We start from the raw sequence: 22,290 nt of genomic DNA, 5'->3' as shown, positions 1-22,290 counted from the left end.
AGGTACAGTTCGCGGAAAAACACTTTGCATCACCAAAAGAACACCATCCCCACAGCAAAACATGGTGGTGGCAGTATCATGAATTGGGTTTGCTTTTCTTCATCTGGAAATGGGGCTTTAGTCAAGATGGAGGGAATTAACAATTCCAAATACCAGTCACTTCTGGCCCAAAACATTCAGGCGTCTGCTAGAAAGCTGAAGATGAGGAATTTCACCTTTCAACATGACAATGACCCCAAGCATACATCCAAAACAACAAAAGAATGGCTTCACCATAAGAAAATTAAAGTTTTAGAATGGCCCAGCCAGAACCCAGACCCAAATACAATAGAAAAACTGTGGGGTGACCTGAAGAGGGCTGTGCACAAGAAACACCCTCACAATCTGACAGATTTGGAGTGCTTTTGCAAAAAGGAGTGGGCAAAAATTGCCAGGTCAAGATGTGCCATGCTGACAGACTCATACCAAAGAAGACTGAATGCTGTAATTAAATCAAAAGGTCCTTCAAAGTATTAGTTTAAGGGTGTACAAACTTATGCAACCAGCTTACTTGTTGTACGTTTATTTTTTTTATATTCTTTCTCATAACAGATTTGTTTGCTTTTCAATTGAATTGTACAGGTTATAGGTCACAATAAAGGTGGGAAAGTTTTGAAATGATTTATTGTGGTCTCATTTTTTATATCACAAAAACCTGGCATTTTAACAGGGGTGAGTACACTTTTTATATCCACTGTACATACATATATACACACACATATACATATTATATATATATATATATATATATATATATATATATATATATACACATATAAACAGACATATATATATATATATACATATATATATATATATATAGACATATATATAATTAAGATTATATAGATACATAGACATATATATATATATATATATATATATATATATATACAAAATAAAATTAAGATTATATATCTATATATCTGTATATATCTATATCTACATATACATCTCTCTATTTTATATATATACATATATATATGTATATATATATATATATATATATATATATATATATATATATATATATATATATATATATATACATGTATATATATCCACACATTCACATGTGTATGTTTTTACAGTTTGCTTACAGAAGCTCTTGCTTCCAAGCAAGTGAGCTTAAGTCAAATATTTCTCAAGGAGACAAAAAAAAATTCCATGGAGTGGTTTTCTCCAGCAGGGAACTTAACTGTTCAGCTCTGAAGAAATTATAAGTTGACTTATCAGTACCAAAAAGCCTGCAAGAGGACTGCACTTTGCAGCAAGAAAGTTCTGAAGTTTTTGAAGTCCTAACCTTCTTTTTATATGAAGCTCTGTTGGAACTGTTGCCAGTTAGGGTGCCAATAAGCTTTGAAGAGCTGTCCAGTTATCATATCCTTGGCAGGATATAAGAGTAGTTTAGACTACCACAACAGCGTCTAATGTTGTACATAATCCATTACCACTCACAAACCTGTACAAAACTGGCAGAAATTAAGAACAGGACACTTAGTTTCACAATTTTCTTCATTACATAAAACATGTATGCTCAAAATACATACCCATAAGCAAATTTTCTTGCTTCTAAATAGATCTGGCAGATTAATTCCCGGGTTGGAGCAATAATTATAGCTTCAGGTTCTTGCAGTTCTTGAAACTTGCTTGCTGACACTCCACTCACCATCATCTGAGCTAAAATTGGTAACAGAAAAGCTGCCTAAAGAAGAAAAATTTTATGTAACCTAAAACAGGTGCACAAAATGTTTGCTAAAATTACAGTAGCTATATATTCACACATCCATTCACTAAAATTCTCCATTAACAAGATTATAGGAATCTTGAAGGTTTTCAAACAACCTAGCAAACAGGAAGTATTATTCATCACTAACTCATAACATACAGGTTTGATATGACAACCAAGCTGAGAGCTAGACAGAGAGGGTAAAAATCAATCATGTCAGACTTGCTCCTTTTGTGAGGAGAAGCAGCAGATATTCTGGTGCTGAATCAAGGGCCCCCTAGAGAAACATGTCAGGGGGAAAAAAAGTTATGTACTCACCATAATGCTGCTTGGGAGTGCCTTCTGTGAGGAGTCTGCATGTCCTCCCGCGGTTGGGTAGCGTTCGAAAGACATGCGTGTGTAAATTTGTGCACCTTCATTGAAGGTTGGGCGTCGAGCTGGCACCTCAGCGTTTCGTAAAAATCTACTGCCAATAATTAGCAGACCGGAGTTCCACTGTGGCGACCCCTTACTGGGAAAAAGCCGAAAGACAAACAACTCACCATAACGTTCCATCTGAGTAGTTAAACATTTGTCATCAACCGGTGGTATGTCGGATCCAAGATGGCAGTTTCACCAGCATCTGATCTGAACTCTAAGCTCCTCCCCTTACCCATAACACTCCTCCATCTTACTTCCCTCAGATCGAGTTTGCTATACGCTTAACATGAACCAGACCCTAAAAACCTTCACAATCATGGAAAAAAAGGAGGGCCGCAAGGGCACCCTCTCCCATCTGCCAAGGCAGAAAGCACCAAGAGAACGTCAGGGGGCAGGAGAGAGGGACGGTTGATGAAGTCAAACTACTCAGATGGAACGTTATGGGAAGTACATAATGTCATCTGAAGTAGTTAACTTCATTTTATCATCAACCTGTGGGACAGAGTCCCTAGCTACCAAACAAAAAACCCTGGGTGGCCCTCATGGAAGGATATTTCAAAGCAACGCAGAGCCATAGGATACTCTTCCTCTGGAAATGTCCAATTTATAATGAGAAATAAAAGTATGAGATGAGGACCAAGTAGCAGCAGAACAAACATCGTCCAAAGACACACTGGACCAAAAGGCAGCTAACGTAGCCAATTACCTGGTAGAATGGGCATTTGTCCTACCCAGAAGAGATGTTTTTATCTTTGTAGAACTGAAGGATGCATATGGAAATCCATCTGGTAATAGTCACCTTCGAAACCGGTTTGCCCAGAAAGGGCATAGCAAAGGACACAAACTGGTCAAACTTGGGATGGGCTTTAGTCCTAAGCAGAAGTATAATTGTCTATGTACTTCTAACAAATGCAATTTACATTGATCCCTGTTCTGAAAATTTGAAAAGACAGGCAAGTTGATTGGTAATATAGTTTCAGAGGCCATTTTAGGCAGAAAAGGATTAGTACGAAGGGAAACCCTGTCTTTATGAAAGATCATATATGGAGGTTTTTACAGATAATGTTTGGAGTTCTGACACACTCCTAGCCGAGGTAATAGCCACTAAAAAGGCCGTCATCCACGATAAAAATTTCAGGTTCACAGACGTAGCAGGCTCAAAAGGCGGAGCAGCCAAAGCTTGTAAAACTAGGGTAAGGTACCAAGGAGAACCGGGGGTCTAAAAAGAAAGGTACCTTTAATAAATGTTTTGCAAAATCTGGAGGAAGCTAAGGAATCCATATTCTCACCTACATGAAAATTAGAAATGGCTGCCAGTTGAACTTTCATTGTAGATACGCTGGCACCCTGCTGGAAAATTATGCCAAGAATTCAAGGACTGCTGGAACAGGAGCTGTGAAAGGGTCCAAGTCCCTCTGAGAAGGCCAGATAGAAAAATGCTTCCATTTGCTATGGCAAATTTTTCTGGTGGACGATTTATGAGCTGCCACCAAAATAGACTTAACCGGCGAAGACAAACCATGAATCCTAGCAATCAAGGGAACTGGATCAGCCAAACCATGAGCTTTAGAATGCCCAGGTCTGGATGAAGGCCCCTCAAGGGGTGAGAAATGACATCCGGTATGGGATCCAAGAAGGAACTACAGGATGAGACCAAAGACAGTGAAACCAGATTTGGCGAGGCCAGAATGGGCCAATGAGGATGATTCTGCTCCCCAACCATCGAGCCTTCTGTAGAAATTTTGTCATGAGAGGCAAAGGGGATATGCATAAAGACCGGGAGGCCAAGCATGGACCAGACCGTCTCTGGGGGATTCCACCTGTGGGGGGAGCAGAGCGAAAAACTCGCTGCACTTCGCATTGGAAGGAGATGTGAAGAGATCGCAGCAAGGCCGACCCCACTCAAAGAAGATCCGCTCCATTACAAAAGGATTCAGAGACCACTCAAAAGGCATTACAATAGTCCTGCTCAGTTTGTCTGCCAGAATATTGGACCAACCCAGAATCTGCATTTCAACCAAAAACTGGCTGGTGGAGATTGCCCATTCCCACACACTCATGGCCTCGCGAAAAAGGGGTAAGACCCGCCTCCTCCCTGTTAGTTGACGTACCAGACCACTGGCATATTGTTTGTCTGAACTGCAATCATTCCCATAGGAAGAAAGGCATGTAGGGCCTGTAACACTAAGACGACCACCCTTATCTCTAGAACACTGATATGCAGTTTGGTCTCTTTCTGGGACCACATGCCTTGGACGGTCCTGTTCGAACAATGCCCCCCCCCAAGCTGGGAGGCGATGCAAGAAACGGACATCCCTCCATGAGCTCAGAGGAGCATATCCACCATAAAAGGGGCTTCATGCACACATGGCTTATGTGAATAGGATGTGCCAACGGCAAATCTAACAGGGACCACTGAACCGCCAACATCCACTGCAGAATTCACATAAGACGAGCACAGGGGAGAAGAGTAATGGTGGTGGTCATGGAACCCAAGGTTCTCAAAACCGCCTCGGCTGGTGGAAGATAAGACGTCAGGATCACAGATAGATGAAGTCGTAGGTTCCGGACTCTTCCTGAGTTAAAAAGACCTTTGGGTTTGAGATGCATCGATTCTCGCTCCTATGCAGTCCAAGACCTGAACAGGGTCTAGAGAAGATAGATATGTTGATTGTGATGCCCAGCAAGTCTGACAATTTCAGTAAATAGTCCCTGGCCTGAAAGTAGATGCCTGGTGGCAGTGGCAAGGAGCCAATTATCCAGGTACGGATAGACCTGTATCCCCTGAAGCCTCAGGTGAGCCGGCTACTACTGCCATGACCTTGGTGAACACCCTGGGGGCGGTGTTGAGACCGACGGGTAAGGCTCGGAATTGACGGTGATTGGCCCCTAGCAGAAAGCAGAGGAAACTTCTGGAGCATCTGTGCATTTTGATGCGATAGTATGCATTCTGGAAATTTATAGAGCACATCCAGTCGTTCTCCTGCAAGGTAAGGCAGGCTGGATTGTAGAGTGACCATCCGGAACTTATTTTTCGTAACTGACTGGATTAGTGTGGAAATGTCCAGAATGGGGCTTAGCCCCCCCCCATCTTTTGGCACCAAAAAGAACCTGGAATAGATGCCTGATCTGGACTGATATAGGGGGATGGGCTGGATGACTCTGTTCCTTAGCAGCTTTCTGATTTTAACTGCTGCTGCCTCCCTTTGCGCGGGTGGAACATCTGGGAAGTGTTTTTGTGGAACGGGGGGAATTAGAAAGGGGATTTATAACCTCTGGATATTATCTACAGCACCCAAATGTCTTGATAAGGACTCCCATGCCATCAGGTGCATCAAAAGGTGACCCCTGACTGCTTACAGAGCAGTCTGGCAAACCCTGAGGGCTGTTGCACGGGTCTGTCCAAGAACAGTTTGAGACCCAAAATTTCTCAGACCACCCCCCCCCTTCCTCTGGCCGGCGCCTGTCCTAACACCCCTCTGCCTCTAGGGGAAGCCGAGTCTCAAGTGTCCCAGGAATACTGAGACTTCCGGAACCACATCTTTTGCCCGCTCTGATACCTGGAGAAGAATCTTTGGGGGTTAGAGAAACTGATTCCAACGGCAGACTGTCTTCTGGTCCTTCTCACTCTGGACTAACGTCTCACGAACAGTCTTCCCAAAATAGGAAGAACCACTGTAAGGGGCATTCGCAAAAGTTGCCTTAAAAGGTTCCATGAATTGACAAAGCCTAAGCCTAGCTGTCGCCTCATGGCAACACCGGACCCAGCAGCCCTTGCTGCTCCTTCAGTGGCATGTGAAAGGAGGCGCATGGACGTATTCATAACCGCTTTTAGAGTGACCTTTTTCGGAGAATGTGCGTTTATCCTCTAGAGACATGAATATGGGGGCGACTCCGTGAACTCTTTGATAAGGTCTCGCTGTAGTCTAGTAACGTGGGCCAAATAATTCAGCACCCTTACAGAAAAAGGTGGCTGAAGTCTAGGTCTGCTTTGCCAGATCCATTGTCATGGACTCGCGGCCAGGGGGATGGACGGTAGAACTTTCCTGGGTCAATTCTTTCTTGGTGACAACCGCTACCATCATAGCATCCACAGGTGACCCCTTGTTCCAGCTCGGTCTGTCCACTGGAGAGCTCCAGATCTTATTGGGGCAACTGGAAATTGGCTCTACAGTGTCAGACTCCTTGATGGCAGTCGCTACCACCATAGCGTCCACACATAATCCCTTGTTCCAGCTCGGTCTGTCCATTGGAGAGCTCGAGCTCTTATCGGGCCACCTGGAAATGGGCTCCACAGTGCCCGGGCTCCTTCCATGCCCTGGTGACAATTAGGTCCACCAACAGATCGACATTGGGGGAGACACACCCAGGAAGTAGATGGGCCCGTGTCGAAGGTATCCAGGAACACAGACTCATCAGACTAAGGTTTTGGGGGGGGGATCAATCACCCCCACCCCGCTGTAGGATTTCCATGAAGTCTCCAAAGGAGACATCGTCTGGGAGGGTGATCTGGGAGAACCTTCCCCTTCCTCCAAGTTGGTATCCTCTGTGACTGAATCTGGAAAGGAGTCCAAGTGCCTCCTATAGCAAGTTCGCTTGCATGGGATACCTTTGGTAGGACTCTCCGGAAAGGGCTCGGAAACCACTTGTGGTTCCTCGTGGGAAACTGTCTGTGGCACCTTGAGCACAGCTATCCCTGCACGGGCAAAATGGCAGAAGATGCACAGACAGGCGAGGAAGTCGAGGCAGAATCCAATGAGATGGGTCAGAGACCTCGACCTTTTGGAGAGAACCCCCTCCACCACGTCGAATGCAGAGAAAGAACAAGCCTCCGGAAAAACTGGTAAGGAGACTGCTCTCCCCAGATCAGTCATAAGGATCGGAGCAGAGCCCGATGGAGCAGAGATACCGAGGGGTAGACCTTTACCAGTGTCGGCGCCAATGGAGAAAGGCCCCAACCCCTCAGATCCAACCCCAGGCTTTGGCTCAGAAAGCTACTCAGGTCCAAACTAATCTGATCAGACATGCTCAAGTTAGTTAATGGTCGGCATTGATGTATCTAGTACCATAGGTGCTGGCCCCCTGACTCCAGGACCTCTCAGATCCATGAACTCCAATACCACAGGTCAAATCAGAGAAAGATATCGGGGCAAAGAAGGGAAGCAAGCCTCTCCCTCCAAAGGGAGCGGGGGATGGCAAGAACTCCTTCTGAATCTGGCTGTGAATAAACCTACATATCATTTTGTCCATGTCTGGTGAACCGCGATGAGGCCGCAGAAGCCGACCGGGAGGTTCGGTGTTTTGAGGCCTAAGATCCTCAGTCTCTCGGCAATTGGAGACTAGGAGAAGCTGGTCTGGAAAAAACTGCCCATTTGGGGGGAGGACCCAACAGATCCGAACGGTCTGGGGATCTCTTCCTCCCCTTGTCTCTGTCCTTGCGCCTCTCTTGGATTCCCTAACCACAGCCCTTTGTTCAGGAGGTTGAGTCCCAACCCTGGGAAGGAGAAGAGACTGTGGCTGAAGAAAAAGTTGGTCACAGCCATGACCAGAACAGAACAGAAGAGGCAGCCATCTCCGTAGCAGGCAGAAGTCCATTAAGGATCAATTATGCCCTATGATCCTTTAGGGCCCTGGGTGTTGAACCCCTCACTAAAAGCAGTTGGAAAAAAAATAGGCTGGCCCCAGATACAACACACACTGTGGCCATCCGCAGAGGGCAACTTATGGCCACAATGTGCATTTTCTAAAGATCAGCCATATCCAACACAGAAAAGTTTAATCTAGCAAGATTTAACTGAACTACCAGACCCAAACACTCACACTCTCACTCGGAAGGGAGACGAGGCCTAAACTACCTAACAAGACTTTTTTTTTTGGGGGGGCAACACTATGTAAAACTAGGGAAGGGGAGGCAAGGGACAGTAGAAAGCTTACCTGCACTACCACAACTCAGAACACACACAAAAAAAATGAAGAAAAAGTACCTACCACACCTTGAGCTCTACACCACACTGCTTGGCAAAGCAACAGCAAATGAGAATGGAGGGAAAGAAAGAAATGGAGGGGTTTTATGGGTAAGGAGAGGAGCTTGGAGCTCGGATCAGATGCTGGTGAAACTGGCGTCTCGGATCTGATCCGGATCCAACATCCCACAGGCTGATGATCAAATGAAGACGACTACCTCAGATCAAAAGTTACCGGCTTGCCATAATGATATATCAGTGTTGTCTTATTTTTGTCTAGTTCAACATGTGGGACATGTTGGTTGTTTGACTGGGTCAGATCTGACCTTTGCACCTCATACAAAAGTATTGGATCGAGAATTCTGACCTCCCCCACCACATACACTATTCCACTCACCTGCCTGAATAACTTCAGCTCAAGTTTGCTGGATAATCTCAATTAGTGATGAATTATGTAAAAGAGTACAGAGAAAAACAAAAACCCACTAGATAAGTGAAGAGGTGCAAAGGGTCAGACAGGGTCCACAGGAGGTCTGGCCAATCCCTATAAAGATTAAGTGGCAATTTGGTAGGAGGAAGGAGGGAAGGGAGTTGAACCAGATAAAAAAAAGTTATGTACTCACCATAACGTTCCAGGTTTGTTGTCCATCTTGCCTTTCTTTCATTCTTACATGTGGGTTCAGAGCCGATCCTCGGCTCCGACTCGGCCGATTACAGAAGCTTGAAGTCTCTAAGTTGGCTCATGGCAAGGTACATCCCATCATGCAGTGGCATCAATCCTCAGATCTTGTTTACTGCTGACTATAATGGAAATTATTTATGCTATACCCTCAGGTAAAGGAGAAAATAGTGAAAGTCTCCAAAGGAGGAAGACAAAAATTTTCCTACCATGTCCTCTAGGATTATTTGGTCAGGGGTAGGTGGGTGGGTTCATAAGAATGAAGGGCGAGATGGACAACTAACATGGAGCGTTATGGTGAGTACACAACTTCTTTATGTTATGTTGTCCGATCTCGCCTTCATTCTTACATGTGGACAACGCCCCTAGCACCTTTTTCTTGAGTGGTTCATGGGAATACACTCTAGCACTGTGTAACCAAAGGAAGCTCTGTCCCTGGAGGCCAAATCAACTTTGTAATGAATGATAAACATATGTGAACTTGCCCAAGTCGTGGCTGCACAAATACTGTCCATTGAAATTCTGGCTTGAAAGGCAGTGGATGTTGCTACTGACCTACTTGAGTGACCTCTAACTTTGAACGGGAGCTCCTTGTTATTGGAAGAGTACATAAAAGTTAAGCAACTGGAAAGCCAATTAGGTAATGTGATTTTAAAGACTGGCATACCCTTTCTTGCCTCTAAAAAGGATATAAACAACTGAGCTGACTTCCTGAATCTTTAGTTCTGCAAGACAGAACCAAAATTGCCTATGCACATCAAGTTGAAGCTTGTACTCTGCCTTGTTGGTATGGTAAGGGAAGAACACTGAAAGTTAAATAGATCGGTTAGTATTAGATTGAGAGCAAATCTTAGGAACGAAGGACAGGTTAGTTCGAAACGAACCCCTGTCTTAATGGAAAATCAAATAGGGTGGTTTGACTGAAAATGCTTGTAGCTCAAACTATTCTAGCTGAGGTTACAGAGCTACCAGAAAAATTGTTGTACAAAACAGGAATTTTAGATCTCATGTGGAAGAAGGTTCAAAAGGGGGGGGGGTGAGGTTAAGTGTGACAGGACAAAGTTTAAGTCCCAAGGAGGGACAGGTTATTTAAATGGAAGTCTCAATAAGAAAGTGCCCTTCAAAAAGGCTTTAAACAGTCTATGTGCCATCAAGTTAGGTGTATGGAGTCCTAAGTGGAAACTGGAGATAGCTGCTAGCTGGACTTGAATTGTAGCAGAGGCTGAGCCTTGTTGGAAGAGTTACAAAAGGAAATCCAAAACTGAAGAAATTGGGGCAGTGAAGTGGTCTATGTTTTTGGACTGCACCCAAAAAGAAAATCTTTTCTATTTACTAGCATATAGTTTTCTGGTAGAAACCTTTGATATCAAAACATGTTTTACTGCTGGAGTGAAATCCTGAAGCCTAAAGTTGGAAATGGAGCAGACAAGCTGTCAAGTTGAGGGTGTGGAGAGAAGAAAGGAGCGTTCCTGACATATGTGTCAGCAGGTTTGGAACAGAGTCCAGAATCCATGGATCCTCCAGTAGATGAGACCAGAAAAAGGGGAACCAAATATGATGAGGCCAATATGAAGCAATGAGAATCTTGCTTCCGAAGGATTTTGCTTTCTGAATGACTTTTGATACAAGGGGAAACGCGGGGAAAAGCAGGAAAGTCCCAAGGGCCAATTGTGAACAAGTGCGTCTCTGTCTCCCCCAAAGGGGGGATTAGGGAAAAGTACCTGCTGCATTTGGCATTCATATGAGTGGCAAAAAGACTGCAACATGGCTGGCCCCATTAGCGGAAGAACGCTTCCACTATGTTCTGATTTATAGACCACTCAAGAAGCATCAATATTGCCCTGCTGAGTTTGTCAGCTATCACACTGGACTTACCCAGGATGCACGCTGCTACTAGAAAGCGTTGGAGATTGCCCACTGCCAAACCCTCAGAGACTCTCGACAAAGTGGGTATGATCTGGTTCCTACCTGTTTATACACCATACCACTGACACTGTCTGACGGGACTGCAATCGTCCCTAGAGGGATACAGTTGTGGAGTGCTTGAAAAGCCAGAAGTACTGCTTCCTCTCTAGAACATTGACGTGTAAATGGGCCTCGTGCTCTTGCCATATGTCTTGGACCGTTTCCCAGTAAGACCCCCCACACCCTATCTGGGAAGCATCCGTGGGCACAACAGCAACAGGATGATGTGGAACGAATGGTCTCCTGATGGTTAACTCATTGGATTGAATCCACAAACGAAGATCCTTCTTGCAAGTCTGTTATTATGATTAGGTGAGATAGAGGAAATTCCTGAAGCGACCACTGCAGAATTCTCATGCAACCTGGCAAAAGAAACGAGGGTTATGATTGAGGTCATTGTTCCCAGCAGTTGGAGCACTATCTTTGCCTTGACCTTGCGTTTGGGAAGAAGCAGCAATATCTGAGATTCGCAATTATATTGGTGGGAAGGCGAGCCATTATCGAAACAGTGTTCATTTCTGCACCTGTGAAGTAATGTTGACAGGGCAACAAGGCAGATTTTTCAAGTTTACTGTAATGCCTATCTGAGCACAAATTTGTAGGGTCATGTCTCTGGCCTGTTGAAGTCTATGCTTGGTGGTGGCAGTTAGGAGCAAGTCATCCTGGTATGGAAACACACAATCAAAACAGTGTAAGAAACTTCATTGTGTGGAAGATTATCAGTTCGTATATTTCTAGTTAATCACTGTATATTAATCAGGCAATAGTAGTATAAGAAGCGAACGTAAACTCAAGTCAAAAAGTAATAGAAAATACATAATTCTGCAGAAACACTCTGAATCCAAGACGTCTCAAATGAGCAGTTACTACTGCCATGCATATGAACACACTGGGGGCTGTAGTGAGATCAAAGGGAAGAGCACGAAACTGATAGAGACCAGCTCCCAGCTGGAAACAGAAGTGACTCCTCAATGCTCAGTCCACTTTTATGTGTAGTACGCATCTTGGAGGTCTATCAAGCACATACAATAGTCTTTCCCTAGAAAGGGATGTATCGATTGCAGTGTCACCATTCAGAACTTGGACTTCTTGACCGATTTGTTTAGTTTGCTGAAATCTAATATGGGCCTCCAGTCCCCTGTTAGAATCTCGAGTAAGTTCCAAATCCTATTTGGTCTGGGGGACGATTTGGATGACTCTCTTGTTTAGCAACTTTTGAATTTCTATGGTTGCTTGATCCCAGAAATTGGGTGGAACATCCAGGATTGTTCTGGTGCGAGGGGGGGGGTAGGAAAAGGGTATGAAGTATCCTCTGGACAGCATGTTTTATACCCACTTGTCTTTTGTGATGTGCCAGGCTTCTGTGAACAAAGATAAACTCCCCCCGAATAGCTCCCGAGGAGCACAGTCAGGCCTCCTTTCAGGAGCACAGATAGGGACACCCACAAAAGAAATCACGGTTGCCCTGGTTTTGCAGGCCCCCTCTGCCTCTAGGATGGCATCTACCATTATTTCCTTCCCTCTGCCCCTGGGGAAGGAATCATCTTGTGCGTCTGCGGAAACTCTTTCTTGAACCACATCTTCCCACCTTTCTGTCCTTTAGGGTAGAGTCTTGAAATGACGAAAAAACATATTCCAACGGCAGAGAGAGTTTTCCCTTAGTGCTCGCATCTGGTGAGTGTATCCTTAACTTTTAGTGAAGACAGACTTAAAGGGCTCTGCAAAGTTACACAAGCGCATCCAGGAGCGTCTCCTAAGGGAAACGCCTGAACCCACTGCCCTATTTGCTCCATCTGCTGCGTAGGATATCAGTCTCATGGATGAATTCACTATAGAGTTTAAGGTGGATAACTGAGTGGTAACCTTTTCTGGTACCCCCGCAGTTGAAGTACCTTGTAGTGTATCTCCTAGTTCCTTCAGCAGATTTCTCTGAAGTCTTGTAAAATGGGCAAGATAAACTGAGTGATCTAAGGGTAAAAGTCTCTGAAGAAAAAAACACACTTCCCATACCTGGCTTGGAGGAGGAACAGTAGCGGATGTAGAAGAGCTGAATGGCTCCAAGAACAGCTGAGCAGGAGCAGAGAGCAAATTTGCCAGCCCTTGCAACTTCAAAAGTCTGCGCACCATCCTCTCCACATCTTCATCTGGATAGGCTCCTAGAGGACCTGGAGGAAATGGCTGGAGAGTGAGATCTTGGAAAAATAGGTGATCTAAGAGTAGGGGAGACAGGTGGTATATCTGTTGACCGGCTCTGAGGCAAGGAATCCTTTTTCGTCTCCGAAGTTCTTGGGGCCAATATAGGCATGTCAATTGTAATAACCTCAGTCGGCTCCGAAGCCATTGGGTGCAGATTTCTCAAAGGGCACTGGAGATGGCCTTTTAACAGGCTTTTCTTTCTGGCTAGAGGGAGACTTTCTAGATTGCAAGGAAGAACTACCTAAATATTCCTCAAAGGATGGTTTCAGGAGACCTTTCAAAATAAATTTGTTTTTCCTTTCTTGAAGGACTTGAGCTAAATGAGTGACAAAAGGTACAAGTCTCTTGTAAGTGGATGGCCCCTTAACAGAAGACCCATACACTATGCCCGTCCGTTATGGACACGGAGTACATTTTTGACATTTATTAAAATCCCAAAGTTTATGATCTTTCTCTCTAGACTCCTTAGACTTAACTGTCACACAAAGCAAAAGCAGAAATGCGCTAAAGGTAGAAAAACGGGCCTCAACTACTGGAAGGAGGAGAAAATACCACACTAAAGAGTAGTAAATGCCAAGGAGAGGACTAGGTCCCTCTAACTTAAACGAGCCTAGCCCTGCCAAAAACGAGAAAGGAACACAACACTAGAAAAAACCCTCTAATAATGATGGGCAAATAGGTTTCTCTAGAGGGAAAAAAATCACACTACACTACAAACAGCAAAAGGCAAGATCAATAGAGGACTAGGTCCTGTAACTTAAATGGGCCTAACACTTAGAAACAGTTAACTAAGTTACCAAACTTAGACAAACACACCAGCAAAAAGCCAATACCAAAAAACAGACTAAAATACAGCAAGTCTTGCAATGTAAATATACACTTATCAAAGCTAGTTAACAGCTGACAAAAGGGCTCAACAAGAAGAAACAGTAAATTCTAAATAGAAACAGTCTAAACTACCACTACAGGATACCTACAAAACAGTCCTGCGGAAAAAACGTCGGCCAAAGAACTGACAAAACCAGCAACAAGTACTTAACAATACCCAAGATTAACTATCTAAAATAAGTATTCTAACTGTATTCTAAGAAAAAACAAGCTATATATACGAAAACACAGACAAAAAGGTTCAACTTACCAACGGCCAAAAAGAGCACTTCTGAACTCGTAAAGCTGCAAACAAGATCTGGGGATAGATACCACTGCATGATGGGATACATAACTTGCCACGAGCCAACTTGGAGACTTCAAGCTTCTGTAATCGGCCGAGTCAGAGCATAGAATCACCTCCAAACCCAAATAACATAACAATAAGACTACACGGATCTATCATTATGCCAAGTACATAACTCTCTTACTGGATACAGTCTATTTTCGTCTGATTTAACATGTGGGACATTCCCAAGCTACGCAAGAGGGATCTAGGGGGACTCAAGAAAGGATATTCATGAGAATGACAGTCCAAAGATGCCCAAATTCTAAACTGTACATCTAACTTATTATGAGATACAGAAGTACGACTTAAAGACCACAGCTTGTTTTTTCTTAGAATACAGTTAGAATACTTATTTTAGATAATAGTTAACCTTGGGTATTGTTAAATAGTTGTCGGTGGTTTTGTCAGCTCTATGACCGACGTTTTTTCCGCAGGACTGTTTTGTCTGTATCCCGTAGTGGTAGTTTAGACTACTTCTATTTAGAATTTGCTGTTTCTTCTTGTTGAGCCCTTTTGTCGGCTCTAAACTAGCTAAGTGTGTATTTACATTGCAAGACTTGCTATATCTGTTTGGGTGATAGTTAACAAAACTGTGGTACATTTATTTGCTTGATATTGCCAATCTCTGTCTGCATTTTGTTTTTCTATTTTAGTGATAACAAAACTGTGACACATTTATTTGCTTAAGACTGCTTTTCTCAGTGTCTGCATTTTGTTTCTGCCCCACCCTCTCTCGTGTTTTGAAGGAGGGACAGGGCCTCCTTGAAATTGATATGTATAGAGCTGCAATTTTGGGACAATAAAAAAATGAACAAATGCAAATCTTAGTAAGGAATACTTCAGAAGTCTTGAGGATGCCCATGTTAGCAGGAGAAATTGATAATTGTCAAGTATTCTGAAACTTAAATGGACTTGTCGAGAGAGGGTTTTGATAAGGGTTTGCCCAGAAGAGTGTAGACAACAAAAACCTTCTTAAATTTAAAATAAGTGTCTTGAAGCCCAAGTGCTAAAGCCAATACTAAGAGGGTTAGAATAACAGACAAATTTAATCAGGCTACCATCAATCAGCAATAAATGCAGCAGAATAAAAGCACTTAAACATTTAAGAGCTAGGCAAAATAAGGTAATAAAGTCGGAAGAACACAAATACAGTAAAAGCAGCTGAATTAAGTGTGAAAAAAAAGTTGTGGAGGGAGAATCAACAAAAGATAATTCAAGAAAACTGCAACGCCAGGAAAAAAAGAAGTTATGTACTCACCACAGCGTTCTAAGCTTGTAGTCCATCTCGCTCTTCATTCTTAAATATGGGTTTGAAGCTGGCCGATTACAAAGCTCAAAGTCTCTGTTGTTTCGCAGCAAGGTACGCATCTCATAGTGCACTAGTACAATCCCCAGATCTTGTTGGCAACTAACTATACAAGAGAGAGAAAAGGTTATCCAGAAAGAACAGTGAAAGGTCTCCACCCTATCAAAGGCAACACTATCCTGTCTCCAGATCCTTCCAGGACAGGGGTAGGTGTGTGGGTTCTTAAGAATGAAGAGCGAGATGGACTACAAACATGGAACGTTATGGTGAGTACATAACTTCTTTATGTTCTGTAGTCCTATCTCGCCTTCATTCTAACATATGGGACAGCGTCCCTAGCATCATTTTCTTGGGTGGCTCACAGGAATATACTCCTGAATACCAGAACCAAAGGAGGCTCTACCTCTGGAGGTCAAATCCAGTTTGTAATGAGTAACAAAGGTATAAGGGGAAGCCCAAGTTGCTGCTGCACAAATACTCTCAATTGGAACACTGGCTTGAAAGGCAGCAGATGTGGACATTGATCTTGTGGAATGAACCTTAATCTTGAATGGGGGGAATCTTTCCATTGGAGAAGTAAATAAAAGAAATACAGTTCGAAACCCAATTAGATAGAGTCACTTTAGAGACTGGCAGACCTAGTCTAAACTCAGAAAAGGACACTAACGATCTAACTAAGTTCCTTAATCCTACGAAGATTGAACCGTAATTGCCTGTGAACATCAAGCCGATGAAATTTACATTCAGCAGTGCTGGCATAATTAGGGGAAAATCCAGGCAGTTCGATAATTTGGTTCAAATTAGTCTGAGGGCAAACTTTAGGGATAAAGGAAGGATTTGTACGAAGGGAAACTTTGTCTTAATGGAAAATCAAATGAGTCTTGGATTGACCGTGCTTGCAGCTCGGACACCAGTCTAGCTGATGCGACAGCTACTAGAAACAAAGTTTTCCAAGACAAACTTCAATTGACACGAATGTGCAGGCTCAAAAGGCGGGGAAGGTAGTTTGGACAGAACAAAATTTAAATCCCAAGGTACAGGTTCCTGAAAGGGAGGTCTCAGCAAAGTAGCACCTTTAAGGAAGATTTTACATAATCTGAGAAACATCAGATTAGGCTCGTGTTGTCCCAAATGAAAATTAGATATCTCTGCCAGTTGGACCCTAATTGTGGCATCAGCTGATCCCGGATGGAAAAGTTCAGACAAAAAATCTACCACCACATGGTTGGATGCTGTGTAAGGATCTAGATTTTTTTCTTTTGCCCAGATAGAAAACCTTCTCCGTTTGCTAGTGTACAACTTCCTAGTGGAAGGTTTGTGCAGAGACTAATGGTATGGGGTCACTGCAGGTGAAAATTCATGAAGCACGACTAGTGATTGAAGTGGAGAAGCCACGCTATCAAATTGAGCGTGTGGAGGCAGGGGTGCAGGGAGTTTGACATGCATGTCAAAAGGTCTGGAACTGGGTCCAGAGTCCATCGATAGTCTAGTAGATGAGGCCTGAGAAAGGGGAACAAAATCTGATGAGGCCAGTAAGGAGTGAGGAGAATCATTTTGCTTCCCAAGAGCTTTGCTTTCTGGACCACTTTGGATACGAGTGAAAAGGGAGGGAATGCATAAAGGAGTCACAGGAGCTAATTGTGAATAAGTGAGTCTCTCCGTGACTCCGCCAGTGGGGGGATCAGGGATAAGTAGCTGCTGCATTTGGCATTAATTGGGCTGGCAAAGAGATCGCAGAAAAGCTGTCCCCATTTGCAGATCTGTTCCGCTACTTTCCGATTCAGAGACCACTCGTGAGGCATCAATATTGCCTTGCTGAGCTTGTCACCTATCACAATGGTTGTCACCATAAAGTACAGTTGTGTACCTACCATAAATGTAGATGTTAGAGTGTATTCACTGTTACAGTTATTACTCTTGGGTTATCCTGCTGGCAGGCTACCAGCAGTCAGCCTGAATTCCAAAGCCCTAGTCCGGCGTCGGTTGCTATCGCCTCTTCCCTGATGTCAGTGCGCTAGGGGGTATAAAAGATGCAGCAGACGCTATTTTCTTCAGTTTTTCTTGCCCCAGATGTCAGGTGCGCCCAAAAGGGTATGCTAAATATATTATGCCAATAAACATACATGCAGCAAAGAAACATTTCCTTCATCCACAAGCAAATACACCACATAGGTTGTGTAGAATAGAGAACAGATAAACCTCAGCAAAGGAAAGGGGGATGGAGGGAGGGTAACCTGGACTGCAACAGTGAATACACTCGAACATCTCCACTTATGGTAGGTACACAACTGTACTATGTTCGTGTTTCAATGTTGCAGTCATTACTCTTGGGTTGAATCCCAAAGCTAAGGATGGGTGGCTGGGCTAAATAGGATTAGGAGAGGCAATAAGGCCCTGCAGAACTGCAGTGGCAAAGCCTGCTCTGGATTTAGAGTAAAGAGGCAAGTGGTAATGCTTTGTAAAAGTGTGCACTGAACTCCAAGTTGCAGCCTCTAAGATGTCTTTGGTTGGTACTCCTATGAGGAAGGCTGCTGAAGTGGCTGCTGCTCTGGTAGAATGAGGCCTAATGCCTTTAGGCACTGATTTGCTATGCTGAAAATAGCAGAAACGGATACAATGGCCTATCCATTTAGAAATAATCTGTTTTGAGATAGCCTTTCCTTGTGATCCTGCAGCATATGACAGTAAAAGTTGCTCAGTCTTTCTGAAAGCTTTAGTTCGGTCCAACTAGAAGTGTAGCTGCCTGTGAATGTCCAAAGAATGCAGAATTTTCTCACCCTTATTCTGTGGGTTTGCATAGAAGGCAGGCAAATGAATGGTTTGGTTGAAGGCCACACTGGACACCACCTTAGGTATAAATGTTGTGTTTGTACTCAAAGAAACACTATCTGGATGAAAATTATAAAAGGTTCCACAGCCATGAGTGCTTGTAACTCTTGAGACTCGTCCTGCAGGGGTTATTGCTAGGAACAGAGCTGTTTTCCATAAGAATTTTATATCAGCTGTTGAGGCTGGTTCAAAAGGAGGCAGTGTGAGTTTTTCCAAGACATAATTGAGGTCCCATGCTGGAATTGGTGCTCTCCTTGGAGACCAGATGTTTTTGGCCCCTCTGAGGTACTGCCTTATTAAAGGATGAGAAAAGATAGGTGGTTCCGTGTTGTAATGGGCTGAAATGGCAGAGGCATGAATCTTAACTGATGAAAAGGAAAGGCCTTTGTCCAGCATCTCAGTTAGGTACTGAGAAATCGGGGGGTTATTTGGTAGATACGTGTCAAATGCCTTGTTCCTGGTTCCAAGCACAGAATCTCTTCCATTTTTCTGCTTAAGATTTTCTGGAACTGGGCCTCCAAGATAACATCCATAATAGATTTTGAAAGAGAAGTGTTCTTAATGGATATATTATCCGCCATGCTGCCAGATGTAAGGTCCTGAGTTGGCTGTGCAGGATCTGATTGTTTTGTTGGGTCAGAAAGTGAGAAGTTTGAGGCAATACCCATGCTGGACCTTGAGACAAGCTTTTTAGGATTGGGTACCAGTGCTGCCATGGCCAGTCTGGTGCAATCAGTATCATTTTTGGCTTCTCTTGTCTGACCTTTAGGAGTATCCTGGCAAGGAGAGGCAGTGGAGGAAAGGGATATACTGTTAGATTTTTTCCAGTTGAAGAATAGGGCGTCCACTCTACATGCTTGTTTGTGATAAATCCCTGTGCAAAATCTCTAATTGGCAGTTGTGAGGGAAGGCAAATAGATCAATGTCTGGCCAACCCCATTTCCTTGTTATCATGCTGAAAACTTGTGGATCCAGTTTCAACAAGTGGGGATCCAGGAGGTTTCTGCTTAGCTTGACTGCCAGAGTATTTCTTTTTCCTGGCAGGAATTGTGCTTGCAGGTGAACTTAATAAGTGAATGCAATTTGCTCATCAGCAGAGGGGATAGGAATGTGTACCTCCCTGCTTGCTTATGTACCACATGACCGGAGTATTGTCTGTCTATCAGCAGATGTCCTGGATGAAGTAGATCATTGAAAGCTGTCAGGGCATTATGAACAGCTAGCAACTCCTTTTAATTGATGTGAAGATGCATCTGGCTTGCAGGCCATGCGCCCTGAATACATTTTCCTGCAATATGGGCCCTGCAGGCATAATCCGATGCATCCGTTGTCAGTGTCTGGCTGGCTGTGGGTAAAGTGAATGGCAGACCCTTGTTGTGGTGACAGGCCTGTGCCCACCATCGAAACTCCTGTTGCAGGCAGGGAATGAGGGTAATTACTGTCTCCAGGCTGTGGCAATGCTGAGTACAAACACTTTTTAGATACCATTGTAGTTTCCTCATATGCAGTCTAGCATATGGAATTAGTAGAATGCAGGATGCCATGAAACGCAAGGCCTGCAGGATTTTCCTTGCAGATAACTGGGTCTTTTTGTTGCCAACTTTTAGAAGTAAGAAGTCAGTTATTTTTGTCTGGCGTGAGATAAGCCATCTGGGCAGTTGTATTTAAGCTTGCACCCAGGAATATTATCTCGAGAGGGTACTAGTTTTGATTTCTTTGCGTTTACTGTGTACCCTAGGCAAGATCGTAATCTTTTTTTAAATGTCAGATGCTTTAGAAGAATGTCTTTGTTCTCTGCTTGAATAAAGCAGTCATCCAAGTAGGGATATAATTTAATTTCTCTGTCTGCAAAATGCAATTACTGGTGCCAGGCATTTTGTGAATACCCTGGGCGCAGTAGATAAGCCAAAGGGCAGTGCAGAGAATTGGTAGTGCATTGAGCCAGCTATGAATGTCAGGTATCTTCTTGCAAGATTGTCTGATTGGGACATGCAGGTATGCATCTTAGGTCCAAAGTTACGAGCCAAGCCTTCTTGCCAAGCATGGGGAGTAGCTGCTGTAGAATCAACATCTTGAATTTTAGAACCTCCAGAAACGTGTTTAGTATAGACAGGTCCAGAATTGGTCTCCAAGCTTTGTCCTTTCTGGCCATTAAGAAAAGTCTGGAGTAAAATGCTTGCCCCTGCTCTTGTTGTGGTACTTGCTGAATGGCCCTCATGTCCATGAGGGCTGTAATTTACTTTTGTGCTTCTGCCCATTGATTGTGTGGCATGTCTGGCATACGTTTTGCCCTTGGTAGGGTGTGAAAATGGAACCTGCAGCCTTGGGACACTGTGTTCAAGACTAATTTGTCTTGGGTAACCATTTTCCAATTTGATGAAAAAAGTGCTAGTTTTCTCCCTAAGGAGGCTACCAAAAGAAAAGTGCTTGGATCTGGCAGAGGAAAGTCATTGGGACTGTTTCCTGTAAGGCTGCGATTTGTCTTCTACACTTTTGCAGGTAGGAGCACCCCATTCTTTAGGCCTGTATGAGCCTTGGGGCTGAGATCTGCCTCTGGGACGTCTGTATCTACCTCTTTGTGATCTGTCTGACACTGGAAAGGACCAATTTGTAGAAGGCCAGTTCCTGCAAAATCTGGGTGGCTGTACCTGTAAGAAATCTTTAACTGTCTGCATTGATTTCGCTTTATCCTCCATTTTCTTCAACATCTCTTCTGCTTTAGCACCAAAGTATCCTGCTGTAAGGGGGCATCTAATAATTTTGCTTTAACATGATCAGGCTGATTCTGTTCCTTTAACCAAGCATGCCTTCTAATAATAGAACCAGTAACAGCGGCTCTACAAGAGGCCTCCAGTGAATCATAACCACATTGCAAAGGATGCTTTCCCACTTGTTCAACTGCATGCAATAAATCCTGCAATTCCTTGTTCTCTGAACTTTCAGAATTTGTCAACATTTTCTGTTTAAGCAGTGACATTAAGTTTTGCTGATATTTAAGCATATGAAACTTACAATTTAAAGCCCTTCTAGCCAAGGTAACAGAAGTGTAAACTTTTTCCCCCATCTGTCCAGTGCTCTAAAATCCCTATCAGAGGGGACAGGGTGTTTGGGACCCTGAGATATAGTTTCTGGGTCAGCAGTGGAGTTTTATATAGGAATTTATGAGATTCAGGGACTCTGTAGTATCTACCTGGCTTAGCAGGTGCAGGGGGTAAAGAGTCCGGGGACAGGCAGGACTCTGAAAATACATAATCGACAATTTCTAGAACAAGCGGAATAGCAAGGGGTCTGTGCTGAGGAAGTAGCAGAAAGTCTGAGCCTTTTCTTAGATTCAGAGTAATCTTGACTCTCCCAGTGGAAATGATCCCTCATGGTATGCAGGATTTCCCCAAAAGAATAATCCTCAGAAGGAGAGGCTGAAGGAATGGATTCTTCAGCATCAAAGTCCTCATAAGGAGGAACAGAATAATCCTGTCCAGAAGAGGAATCAGAGGAAATAGAAACCTGATCAGAAGAATCATATTCTGTCTCTTGCCTAGGCCTCTTATAAGGAGGGGGATGGGAACCCATGATCAAAGTAATAAAGTCTTCGGCCATTTTAAGCATCTGTTTTTTAGGAATGAAAGTTTGAGTAGGAGAATGCTGTACTTGTTTCTTTGTCTTTAGAGCTGCTTTAGTCTTTGAAGCTGAAGATGGACTAACATACAACTGTTTGGGTCTGAAGACACCCTCAGAAGCTGATGACTGCACAGCGGCTCCGGACCCATCTGAGGGAATGATTTCAGAGAGTCCAATACCTTGAGTATCCAGAGGCCCAGTCGGCTCCACGTGGGAGTCGGAAGTGGCCTGTGGCTCTGAGGTAGCGGGCGCCAGGGGCTGCGAAAGCGCCTCACTGAGAAAGTACAGTTTTGTACCTACCATAAATGGGTAAGATGACAAACAGGGCGT

At 43.8% G+C, this 22,290-nt stretch overlaps 1 protein-coding gene across 1 annotated transcript in view; it reads right to left on the bottom strand.

The window, feature by feature from the left end:
* DDX4 (DEAD-box helicase 4) overlaps window positions 1-22,290 on the bottom strand; it is a 2,434,953-nt gene that overhangs the window by 897,196 nt on the left and 1,515,467 nt on the right. Inside the window, exon 13 of the mRNA XM_044063758.1 lies at window positions 1,590-1,744. Coding sequence (XP_043919693.1) covers window positions 1,590-1,744 — 155 coding nt within the window. The remainder of the gene's footprint in view (window positions 1-1,589; window positions 1,745-22,290) is intronic.

The sequence above is a fragment of the Protopterus annectens genome, chromosome 2.part2 (assembly GCF_019279795.1).
Source record: "Protopterus annectens isolate FY-2018-M chromosome 2.part2, PAN1.0, whole genome shotgun sequence".
Taxonomy (NCBI): domain Eukaryota; kingdom Metazoa; phylum Chordata; order Ceratodontiformes; family Protopteridae; genus Protopterus; species Protopterus annectens.
Note: the sequence above shows the minus strand (reverse complement) of the source record. Positions and strands in the feature narration are given on the sequence as shown.